The following is a 13058-nucleotide window of genomic DNA, read 5'->3' as shown; positions in this document are numbered from 1 at the left end:
TCAGCTTTATCCTCTTCCCAGTGCTGTGCCTCTTTTGTGTAACTGGAGTCTATCCAAACAAAAACATTTCTCCTACAGAGTCAGTAAAATTGTATCATCTCCTTCACAACTTTTAAAATGTTGGTCAGTATAAAAACTTGTGATTATGTGACTTTTCTATAGAAATGAATGTATGAACTTAAAAGTAATAGTTTCTCAGATTCATAGCTTTTGTAAGTTACGGGCCTAATCGTTTTTAGAAAGGTATAAAAATCACATGCACAACCTGAAGGTATGTCTAAACTTCAAAAAGTATTCCTTGATTTGTTTAATGCCTGGTTAATAATTTTGGGATGGTATCGTTAGCTTCACTCTACGACCTCATGCAAGAATTGGACGGGTGTCCATATCATGTTAGTGTATAGGATAAATCTTAAATTCTGTTTAGTTTTTTAAAAAGGATGTCACTTAACATTCTAAGAAGACTCAAATGTACCTGAAGAGTTTTAAACTAGTCTCATCAGGTTTTAAGTTCGGTTGAATTGGCCAGTATCTTCTTATTGAAGTACCTCTTTCAAGCCTTTCCAAGGATTCCTAAAACTTCAGAACTTGTTTCCTAGACCCTGGGGGTGCACAAATAGGGCTTGAATAATCATGCAGGTATTTGGGAGATTGTATTCTCCTCCTCTAGACAGGGATTCGTCTTGGCTGACTGAGTTAGAGATTGGTGTTTTGCACATGAAACTCACAGTGCAGCTTTCCCAAAGTGCCCATTCCTTAGTGCTCAGGTCGAGGGTGCCAGTTGAGAAGAAAATGGGGTTGCAGCCTGGCGTGTGAGTTTGCAGGTGATGATTACGCACACCTGAGCCTCAGTGCTGCTGCAGTGCACGTGGAGAGAGCGGGGGTCTTCTCACCCTCAGCACGTGCACCTGACATCTCAGCTCCTGTTTCCGGGCCCTCGCGTGGCTACTGGCCCCTGAGGTTCAGCCCACACGTCACTCAGGACTGCATGTGTGTGGATGCGCATGCAGAACAGATGGGCCTTCGTCCCACCCTTGCCCCTGCACTCCTTTTTCTTTTCTCTGGGAGAAGGTTTCTCTTTTTTCTTTTTACCATAACATACTGTGAATGGGGTATTGGGGCAGTAATTCTCAATTACTAAAACAAGGTTTTTCTTCCCAACTGCCTGAATTTTCTAAGTGAAATAATAGTTGGCTTCAATAGCTGTGTAGTTATTTACGTTCTGTGACGGGGGTTTTTTTGTATGTGTGTGGGTTTGTTTGTTTTTTTTTTTGTATGTTGCTTTAGTTCATTTTCATTTAATTTCTGACATCTTGTTTTGATTTGCTATATAAATGTGTGAGCTTGAGGTTTTGCTCATTCTGAATTACTCATTTTGTAGATAAGTTTTTAGTTCTCATGCCAGAGTAAAAAAATATGTGTTTACCCCCTTGTGTAACATGCATATAAAATACATCTTTGAATAACTTCACATGTAAAAGTATTTAGAGAAATTTTAAATCTTTTTGGGGGGGCGCAATTTAAGTTTGCTGTTTTAAAAATAGATGCCTGGAATAATATCTTGGCAACATAAATGCATAGCGTGGACCTTATCAATAAACTTAGTCTATTCTGTCTTACTAGAATTTAATAACTACACATATTGATGTTTTTAGTGTGGAATATATATTCACAAAAGCAATCACTTCCAGAAATTTTTCTGGCTAAGCCAACTCTTAAAGATGTATGTGTCCTGTAAAATTGACTCTTAACTTTTATTAAGTTTGGAATCACGAATGTGAAAGTTAACCTACTCCTCTCCATAGAGAGTAGGATCTCTCTCAATAAACTGCTTTCAGATATTTTAAGGTAATCGGAGTAATTTTTCCCATGGAAACCTTATTGATGTAAGAGAACGTAATGCAGTAATAATTTGTTCTGCTCAAATACAGACTGTCCTTGGAAGCAAGTTTTACTACAGACATTCATACTTTAAATGCCTTTCATGCGGTCGTTCACACCAGTATCAGAATGCACTCTGGTCAGAACACAGATGTGATAGTTGTGGCTACAACTGTCCTCTCGAAGGTGATATAAAATCCAAAGCTATGTGGGTGGTGGATATAAATGAAAAGTACTTTGGGGTAGTGCTTTCCCCGGTATGGATTTTGTTCATTTAGGATGGTGCAAGGAAGTATCAGTATATATAACTAGGTTTTGGGTTGGTTGGGTTTTCTTTTCCTCCCTGTTTACCAACCATTTGCTCAGGATGGAATGACAGGTGGACCTCGGGACTTCAGCGGCAGCTGCGCGGTAAAATTTGTGTTAGGTCTGTGAGCATTCTAGTTAATCTTCAGGAGTAACTGCGATTATCCACAAATGTATTCCTGGAAAGCGTGTCCCAATTATCAGTGATCCAGGATAGAGAAGAATGCCACTCCCATCCATGAGAGAAACTTTTCATCTTGTTTTTAATCCATAATTGTTGGGGTGCAGCTCCAGAGTGTTCACTGGGGAGAGGCAGTGTGAGTTACAAACTGACCCAGGAACCTACAGTTTTATTTGGGGTTAACAGTTGCCATCAGTGGGAGGCTGTGGTGGTACCAGACCTCACGTGTTAAGTTGACTTCACGGTTGTTTTAGTCAAATAGATGTATTACTGAGCTTAGCATCTCATATGTCACGTGTTAGGTATTTAATATAAAACACCGTTTAGGAAAAATACAGCATGACTTAGCTTCAAGTCAGCAGTAGGAAGTTGCTCAGCAGATGATCCCCAGGATGAATTTAAGATAGAGAATCTCCCTCCACTTTCTGCTCTGAATTGTTCGTTTTGACCAGGCTTAAAAAGACGAGAAAGGAGGAAGGGTGTGGCTTAACGAGCTTGTTAAGTGATACAGGTTAGCTAATGACTTAAAACTTCAGATGATTGATAGAAATCAAATTGGTAATGTAGTTCCATGTATGTGACATACACTAAAGACTTCAGTAACTTCTCGTGTATCTTTAGTGTTCTCAAACTTGCAGTAAATGGCTGTATTTACTTTTAAAAATTTGACCAGAGAACATTCCTAATTGCATTGCAGTAACAAATGATTGTTTTAGCTCAGTCCCCAAAGACACAGCATTTTATAAATACAGTCTGAATGAATGACATTTAAGAACCAAGTGATTTTCTGTTTTAGTCTTGAGCTCAGCAAACCTCACGCACCTCGTCCTCTGCACACTGTGGCAGCTGCAGCGGGAATCAGCCAGGGCCAGGTCCTGGCACGCTTTGTTCCGGGTGGTCTGTGTCACATGCACCTTCCCTTCCGTGTTCTTTTAGCAGAACCCCAGATCCCTCGTTAGTGTTTCCACAACTGTCACTGCTTCTCCGTGTCCTTGGCACCTTCACTAACCTGCCCTCTTGAATCTCCCCACCCCCAGTCTGCTGCAGTTGGGGCCATGGCAGGAGTCCCACGAAAGGTCACCTTGTGGTAGAACCACCTTGCTACTGGCTTTATGTGGTGGTGTGATTTTAACAGGACCTTTCTTTGCGAAGGTAGTTATCTGGGTAAAATGTACTGTATAGTAGAAGAGAACAGTTGTAGTTAGTAATGCAGGGAAACCACTAAGGAAACATTTCCTTCCCGGTTCGTTTCATGGAGAACAGGGTCCCCCAGTGGTCAGAGCTCCCAGTTCAGTGGGAAGGCCAGAGTGGTGTGAGGTAACCTTGGTTGTGGGTCAGCACCTAGGATTTCCCACACTGGCCCCCTCAAGAGGCACAGAGGACTGAACCACTAGTCGGTCCCCCGGCCGCAGGCTGCACTTGACACGCTGAGTGAAAGTGCTTGACAGCGTTCACACATCGCATGGTGTCAGCTGTGTGGGTTGTGCCTAGGTGGTGGCGCCCTGTTAACTAAGTGTTCACATCTTAAAGCACAGGACTGTGTACACTGGTTTTTGCCTCGTAAGAGATTTCCTTGCCTTAAAAGTTAAGTCTGCTGAGGCGTTTCTCACGAGCCCTAGATGTGCATTGTAAATGCGCCTGGCAGTCAAAATCCTGTTGTGTGCATGTTCTGCGTCGTGGGGTGCCGCTTGTACAGTAAAGGCACGTCTTCCTAAGTTGACCTAGCCAGCATGAAAATAAGCTTCCTGGATGGCACAGTTTCTGTAATGCTGCAGACCCCTCCCTGTCTTTAAAAGTTAAGGAAGGCTTTTCCTATGTTTTAAAACTCCTTGATCAGAAATTGTTTAGTTTTAGAATCTCACTGGTATCTGGCTTTAGGAGTTTTTTTCAAGTCTTAGATGAAAATTCAGGTGCGGGTTTCTGTGTTGCCCTGGGCACCTTCCCGAATAGAGCATCTTTACTGGCCCCAAGGTCAAGGATGAGGGGCTTCTTAGGCAGTGGTCACACCTGGTCATGACTCCACCTCTGGGGGAAGAAAACTGGGAGGGTTTATTTTGAGCCAATCCTAGGTGATTTTCTGTCATAAATACGCATCGTCTAACGTGTATTGAAGTCATGTCTAGTCAACAAATACCTGCTTTGGCAGTCAAAGTAAAAGATAAGGACGCTTTTAACAAATGTTCGGTAATTTTTCCTTTTAACTGGAATAGGAAAATGGCAAGGGAAAGTGCTTCTTTTCTAAAACAAATAGAATCAAAATGGATACTTTTGGAAGAAAATTCTTTTTCTGAAATGTCTACAAGCCACTTTTCTCAGATGCGGCCTGGAATATTTCGGTAGTTCCTTTGGCAATGGCGATAGGTGTGTTGGGAGAAAATGCCGCAGGTGGCGTGCTCCGTGGCTGTGGAGAAAGGAGTCGAGTCCAGATGCAGTGTCCTTCAAAACTCTGAAAGGCCAATTTTAATTTCATGGCTTATAGTGCAGTTTTAAAAGGTAAATGATTACAACCTCAGTGCTCCCGTTGAGCTGTTTCAGCCCTTCCCGTTTCCAGGTGCTAGAAATAAAGACATGAAGGCGTCGGTATAAAATACATCACCCAGGGTTCTAGGCATCTAGGTTAGCAGCCACGTGGCTGCACATCCCGGCAGATGGAGCCTGTATGGGAAAAACGCCTTGCAAAGATTGCATATCTACGGAGAGGGTAATTAAATTCTAGGCTGTCTGTATTAGCATATGCCTCCCACGTTCAAGAGTTTTCTTTACTAGAACCTGAAAGCTTTGGTCTGTTTCGTTGTTATCCCGCTCTATTGGTGAGCAGCTACCTGCATGAACAAAAGACACGTGTAAAAGGATAGCGTCCCTAGTGCACTGCGTAGGCCTCTGGTTAAAGGATCAGTCTCTGCTTTAAGGTGGTATTGTGCCCGCTCCTCTATACCCGCTTTTGTTTTGAAAATCCCTCCCTTTGCCACCAGCTCGTCTGGCCCCCTAGTGGCAGGTCTGCCCTCCTGTCCCTTTTCATTTTATAGCTAGTCTGACCTGAGATGACTACTCTCGTTACTCTTAGTAGTTTTGCTTGCTTGGTGTGTGTGCCTTTTCTGGCTAGAGCCTGGGCATCATTCATCGATGGAACACTGCCAGGCACTGGGCTTGGGGAGTGAAGAGACACATTCCCTGCCTTCATGAAGCTGTTTTCTTGTTGCACTGTTGGGGGAGGAGGGGGGGTGGTCCTCGTGTCTCACCTGTCAGCTTTCTTTTTAAAACCTGCCTTTCAGAGATCTGAAACTGCCGCTATAACCTAGATGTCACTTTCCCCAAGGAACACGGGCCCTGAATTCCAGAACAAAACCAGGCGTTAAGAGTATGGCTACATAAAGCTGTCTGCACCGTACCCCCAGTGAAGTCTGACCTTTTGTATGAGGACGTCTGTGGCTTTGCCCCGATAACCACTGGTTCTCAGTAAACTGCCTATCTGGCTCATCAAATGTGGGCCTTGCTGCTGCAGGCCCCTCATCTCCGCGGTGACTGACCGATAACCGAAGGTTGTGAGGCTTCTGTCAACCAGTACCTGGACCATCCCTCTCCCAGCCCCCCACCCCCACCCCCATTTTCTAAGACATCCTGTTTACCACTGACTTTTTGAAAGTACCTTGTTTCATAGCGAAGATGGAGCCTAGCCTGTCACTGACTTGGGGCCTGTGGAGGATTAAGAAAAGCTTCACAAGACTGAAGTCCTCAGTTTGTTGCCTCTGGCTTTACATCACCTCCGTCTGTAGGGTGCTTTTGGCTTCATACCTGTGCAGATTTTTTCTCAACTGCACAAATCACACGGCTCTGTTTCTTCCATATACTGATCATTGAGAATTTGTGTTTCTCTTTTATTAAGACTTTTTTTCATTTAAAACTGTTTCAACAGTTTGGAGAATACTCTGGAACTGATAACGCTCATTCCTATATTGAAAATGACTCGTGTGTGTCCAAAATTAGAAGTAATTGAAGCTGCACTGTTCAGGTCTCTCTGTTTTTAAATGTTTATTTGAAAGAAATTACACTGAAAGTTGTTACTTATTTGTTGTATATACCCTCTGACCCAGAAATCATTCTAGTTTATCTTGGAAAAGAACCAGAAGTGTATGCAAAGGTGCATTTATAGGGATGTTAGTTATGGTATATTCACGATAGGAAAGAAAAGGAGCCACCCACACCGCAGTGGGGAGCTGGGTGGTGGGTGAACCGTAATCCAGACATACAGTGGGTTATATTCAACTTGAAAGATCCTTTTGAATTTACTTGGTGGGATGCATTCATGCCATGGTAGATGAATAAAGGCGAGGCATGAACGTGATTTTCTTTGGATCCAATTTTGTAAAAATGCGTGCTGCTTAAGACTGGTGAGCCATACGCTGCGTGAGAGTGGCTGCTCCCGAGCAGTAGGCTACCCCGGGGTTGCAGGCGGTATTGCTGCACGGGGTATGTGACCCCTGGAGGAGTGGCCAAGTGTGCACATGAGCTGTTCTCCAAGATGCGGGAGTGGGAGTCTCATAAGAAAGGTGCGTGCGTAGCGTCCTTTCCAAATGTCTTGGAACCCAGACGTTTAGTGGGTGTTTCCAGTTGCGTTGCATCTTGGTGCAGAGGGCCAGAGCTGCTCTCGGGTGGTACTGGACAAACCTGTCTTGATCTTGGCTTTTACTTTATTTTCTGTTAATGGAATAAGTTAACTTTTTTTTTAAATTTGAGGACCGTTTTAATGGTTTTTATGTTGTTCAAGAAGTGTCATTTCTTTATGAAAAACAATTGAAGGAACATGTGGGGGCATAACGTAGAGTGTCCTGAATCTTTAAAACTAGTTAGAAATGTCTCTGAGTTGTATAACTGCTTTACGTTGTCCAAATAACAGCCCTAAGTGAAAATTTATGCCGACAAGTAAATCTCAAGTAGGTATCTGAAATGCCATGACTTTTCATCGAAACTGCACATTTGAGGAATTGTTTTCTGTTGGGGAAAGTACGTTTCTTGGTAGTGTGCCAAGTCCATTAATAATCCCTAGATTGTAGAGTTACCTGACAGTTTTGGAGCCTCCAGTGCTCTGACAACAAGGAATGAGAAGCATCTGTGTTAAGTCCTCTGCTTCGGTGTAGGGAACCTAAAATTGCCTTTGTTTTCTGTGCAGCTCAAAGCTCGGATGACCCCATGCCGCTCCTGAATGGCGAGGCGGAAGACGATGCTGACAGCATGCACGTCGATAGAGAGTTTGTAACAGGTGGGAGTGGACAGTTTCCTGTTAGCCACAGCAGCGGTGCAATGGTCGAAGACACCAAACAGCAGGAGGGTGGTTCTGTTGGACCTAAAGAAATAGAAATCTATACTGTTTCAGCAATGCAGACCCCCTGCCGTTGCAAGAACCAGTATGCGTGTTATTTCTAACATGCGTTCGCTCGAGCAGTTTTTGCACTTTGTCCAGTGTTTTAAAGAATGTTATGCTATAATCTGCATATCTTGGACAAGTTTGTAGCTATAAGGAGAAGTGTTTTGGTGCATTTTATGGATATGAGAAATATAAGTGCAATCTTCCTATTTTGATTTGAGACTTTTGCTCAATGTGCCTTGTTTAATTTTAATGAGGTTTCACGCTTTTCATTTTCTGACATAGGACCTTGGGGTGACTCTACCAAACGAACATCTATTGCTAGTAATTTCGAAGCGATAAACAGCAAAAGGAATGTCTGGCTGTAAACACTGAGAACTAGTAGATGTTGTGGTTTTGACTTGTAACCGGTCAGGCCACTGTGAAATCTCTAACTCAGCATTCCTGGTTGCTTTGGTCTGTGTGGCGCTCACTCTGAATCTGCTAAGATGCTGAGCACCGTGTCTCACAGAACACACTTTTCACTAAAATTGGTGGTATATTAAAACAGTTATAGTCATTTTTGGTTTTTAAAGGTAAGGGCTTTGTTTCTTTTACTATTTAAAGATTTAGCCATTTAGCGAATGCTTTTTTCTACCATTCTTTTTTTTTTTTTTTTTTTTGCTATACGCGGGCCTCTCACTGTTGTGGCCTCTCCCGTTGCGGAGCACAGGCTCCGGACGCGCAGGCTCAGCGGCCATGGCTCACGGGGCCCAGCCGCTCCGCGGCATGTGGGATCTTCCCGGACCGGGGCACGAACCCGTGTCCCCTGCATCGGCAGGCGGACTCTCAACCACTGCGCCACCAGGGAAGCCCTCTACCATTCTTTTATCTAGGTGACCATGAAAACATTTTAGCCATTCTCTTAATGTGTTAATATATTTGGAAATAGATACTGGTTTTTTAAAAGTTTTATTATTATATCTGTATGCTAAATTCTTTACTGGGGAGAAAAGATTATATATATTGTTTCCCAGAGGTACATGAAAAAAATCATTTTTGTTCACTAAGATGAAAAGAAAATGTGTACATCTTTCTGGAAGCTACAGAATTGTTACGGATGGAGTCACCATTTTGCCAAATACTTAAATGAAATGGGTAGATTTTCCAAGGGAAACTCCGATTGGATAATACATTTAAAGATCTTGGCTAAAGATAAATAACAGAACTCAAAGCCAGTTTTTTAAAAAATGTCATTGCTACATGCTTTTAAAAAGGCAGAAGTAATCACTCTTTAATCTTCAAACATTAATTCTCTCGGTTTTCGGATTAAACTTAATGCTGCTCTTGAACCTAACGTTGAAAAGGCCAATGTTTAAACTCAACTCATCCCATACGACAGGTGCCAAGTAAGCATTCCCCATGTTTTTCATCACTTCGTTTTATAACACTCTCTGAATGAATAAACAAAAGGTATGGAATTGCTAGCGGTCACTTGCAGTAGGTGGGCGAGGGGATGGGGTGCAAGAGGCGAGTCCTGGAAGGCACGTTGGAACAGAGTGTACGGGTGGCCCTGGGCGGTCCTGCAGACCGTCGGCAGGTGCGGGTCTGACCAAGCAGCCGTAGGTCTTAGCCAGTCTCTGGGAGGTTTGCTGCTCTCATGCTCAGTTTTACTAGATGTGTCATAATGACATGGGGTTACAACTAGCCTTGATTTTGAGAATGCGTAATGGAGCTAATTTACTTTAGCTGGGCACCAGAGAAGACTGATACACATGCAGTGAACATTAAACAAAAAAACATCAGTCTAGTTAACTCGGATTTCTGAGGCCCAGTCACCTAAAAACATAGTTTCTGTCTTTGTTAGTAGTAGTATAGTTGTCTTACTAACTATCAAGGTCAACATCCTACTTGAGTTTTATTACCCAGGAAAAGTGTTTATTTTGGGGGGAAAATAAATAAATATTTCCCTGGGAATAACTTGTTTTAATTTCACCTCATGTTTAGTTCTTCAAACACTTGTTCTCCAGCCTTAAGTTTAACTAAATAGAAAATCTGTCGTTCAGTTTGAAAAGAAATAATCCATAATCCGCTGAAGAATGTATAGCAGCTGTTAAACTGTGTCACTTAAACTGCCAGAAAATTGATGATTAATAGAATGTTTAGAAGATGTTTTTGTTCATGGAACAAGATGTGATTTTTTTTTGTCATCAGAAAGATTTTCAGGACACACAGAAACCTATGTCTGGGTGCCAGTCGGGGGTCATAGTGTGCGGGGTATTAGGGTCATGGGACACACACCTGTGTGTCCTCATTCTAGAGGTTACAGAGTCAGTGCTTCTGTATTTAATGTCACACTTTACTTGAATAGTGCAGAACACTGGGGTAAATTTTAACATCATTAAGCAAGTCGTAATTTTAGATCATTCTCTGTACTGTTCTGTGAATTCCTGTGAACATGAATATTAATCCTTGAGTTTCACTATACAGAAAATACCTTGTAATTGCCTATTCCCATGTGTCCAAACGTTTTGTGATTGACATTTTTCCCCGTAAGACATCTCCCTCTTAACAGATGTCTATATGTGTAGATTATGGTTTTTGAAAGTGGAACCTTGGAGATCGTAGTCACTGTAACTGCTGAACTCAGAAGAAACTCTTCAGAACTGTGCTCTTGGCCCAAGACTGTATGCATGGAATCATTAGGGTTCATGGTTCTTCCTGCAGTCTCACAGTGCTGTGTGGCATTTTGCAGAAGTGCTGTGGGATTCGAGTGTTGCTGAGGAAAGCGCTCCCTGTTCCTATTCCTGTGTGCGCGTCCCTGGCTTGGAGGAAGCGCTCTGAGGAGCCTCCTGTGGCGCTGTCAGACTCCGTCCCGGGAGCCTCCTTAATTCACATGCTTCATCAACTGCTTTTCTTTCTTTTTCTTTTTTCTTTAATTTCTTAAAAGCTGGAGACGTTTTTGGTTTATTTTAACCCTTTGTTCACGTTCAGTTCTGATGGACTTTTTCGCACGTGACGATTTTTAAAACTGCTCTCCAAAGTAGTCTTAAACTGAGAACAGTTCAGTGCTGTTGGTGTTTTTCATGCAGTATGTTTGTCAGCTGAAGTTCTTTCATTTGGTTCCCCAACACTAATGAAATCTATAAATGTTTCCTATCTTACCAGGCAAACGCTTCTGTTGTGTTTTACTTTTAAATCACGTATGCACCGTTTTTTGCCTTGCAAGAGGAACTGGTTTGTTTAAAGAAAGGAAACTAAATAAATCCTTTAAAACAGTAGCAGCAATGAAGCATTTTATACTGTCTCCTCCCCTCTGGTTCTGAATTTTGGTGACAGGTGTATTTCTTAATGCAGATACGAAAAACAGTAGCTCCGTATCGAATACACTGACAAATGGATGTCTCATCAATGGACATTTGGACTTCCCCTCCACAACACAGCTCAGTGGGATGGAGAGCAGGAGGGACCAGTGCTTGACAGGACCTAATGGAATTGGCGGTGGACTAGTTCCAGGACCGCCGTTTCCGAGTAGCCAGGGTTCTCCCTGTGTTAATGGGGCTGAAGAGCCAGAGAAGGGCACGAGCGTTAACCCCGAGATGTGCGGCTCTCTGCACCTGAATGGGAGTCCAAGTAGCTGCATAGCCAGCAGGCCTTCCTGGGTGGAAGACATCGGCGAGAACCTGCACTACGGACACTACCACGGGTTCGGAGACACTGCCGAAAGCATCCCTGAGCTGAGCAGTGTGATAGAGCCCTCCAACTCCGTGAAGCTGGAGGAGGGGCACGACAGCGCCGTCCTGGGCACCACGCACCTGTTCCACGGCTCTTAGGGCCGAGGCCGCTGCTTGGACACATGAGGCCTCCTGCTAACCAACTCCGAATGCTGGTGTAGCATCAACCTGAAGGAATGCCACAACTTGTACTATTTTCTTTTACTTCAGCTTTCTGAGAAAGTGCACTCTTTACTCGGCAGGTTCTCGTCGAGTCCTAGCATGAGCACAGGTAGGCTTATTTAGCGCACACGTGTCTCTCCGTGGGACGGTGGGGGCCTCTCTCAGGGTGCACTTCTGAAATTTAATTTTTCTGCTGCCAAGCTCAACATTTTCTTTTGAATACCATCACCGTAAATTGCCACTTTTCCTTCCGTCAAATTAAATCGTATCTGATCAGGATAGATTGGCAGACAGTGAATGAGGTGCCTGGTAATTTACCCCTTTGCACGTGGGCATCATTTTGAAGAGCTTGCTTTTACTCTTTCCAGTAGAATTTTTGACAGAAGACAACTCTTTCCCTATGCAAGGTACAGCCTTACAAAGATTTCTTGCAGTGATTTGTATGAAGAAAAGAACGTTTGTCTTTTGCAAAGTCTTTTCATTGATAACTTTGCTACGTGCCGTGTGGTGAAGGTCTTACTTGTAGGCACACGTATTGGTTTGGGGACATGAGTGGTCCCTTCTTTAATGGTGTCGCTCACTGCCCTGGATTTCACTGAAAGCACCTGCGGCCTGGGACTGACTTCTGATTTGATGTGTTTTTATTTCACATTTCCTACTTGGACTCCAGGATTTTCACCACAGATAATGGTTTCCCCTATATGTAGTGGAAGTTACTCTTTGTAGGGGACTGTCAGGTCAAAATATTTAACTGACTCTTCTGACATATATTTTCCTTTTTCCTTGTTTTTGTTTTTTGGGGTTTTCTGCTTTAAAATATATACCACTATGTATATCCAGTTAACTGAGGGAATTTTGAATCTCTCTTAATAAAGCTGCATTAAGTTTATGGTTTTATAGAAATTAGCTTTTGTTTAGGCAACTAGTGGTTACATTGTGCAAATATTGTCATGAATTTTTACTTTTCTGATTTTTGTAATAAAAATTGGTGAAGATAGAGGATGTGTCAGATGAACAAAACCAATGTTCTCAGAGTGTTACTAACATTTTGTTTTTAAATTGTCCTTTACACATGGAATAAACAAACGCTCACGCCCGATGTGTCTCTGGGTGTGCTTCCCTGCGTGAGGGTGGTCCGTGGGAGGAACTGGAGGGGTCGACTTCTGCTGCCTTTCATTTTGCTTGTAAGATTCCATCTACTCTTCTGATCCTCCCATGTAGTCCTTTTCACGGCTTTTGGTTCGTTCACATGCTCTAATTCTATGAACACTCTCACTGGATCTCTCTTGGGGGTAGGGGGAGGTGTAAATTGCGGTCAGCTAACAGTATTGTCCCTGCATGCTTATTTTCATAAAAGACCACAACCAAAGTTTCCTAAACTTCTTTGGGCCGGCACGTAGTAATAAATGTAAGCCTTTTAAGTATATAAATTAGAGTTAATAACGGCAAACAG

The 13058-nt window shown here is 42.9% G+C and overlaps 1 protein-coding gene across 2 annotated transcripts in view; it reads left to right on the top strand.

The window, feature by feature from the left end:
• Positions 1 to 12704, top strand: part of ANKRD10 (ankyrin repeat domain 10) — a 33116-nt gene extending 20412 nt beyond the window's left edge. For both annotated transcript variants that reach the window (XR_004346622.1, XM_032610766.1), the window contains exons 5-6: positions 7536 to 7625; positions 11067 to 12704. Coding sequence is in view for 1 of the 2 variants with exons in the window: in XM_032610766.1 (XP_032466657.1) it covers positions 7536 to 7625; positions 11067 to 11542 (566 nt within the window). In the remaining variant the exon portion in view is untranslated. The remainder of the gene's footprint in view (positions 1 to 7535; positions 7626 to 11066) is intronic.
• Positions 12705 to 13058: the final 354 nt, after the last annotated feature.

Source organism: Phocoena sinus, chromosome 18, assembly GCF_008692025.1.
Source record: "Phocoena sinus isolate mPhoSin1 chromosome 18, mPhoSin1.pri, whole genome shotgun sequence".
Lineage (NCBI taxonomy): Eukaryota > Metazoa > Chordata > Mammalia > Artiodactyla > Phocoenidae > Phocoena > Phocoena sinus.
This window is presented reverse-complemented; position numbering and strand designations above follow the sequence as displayed.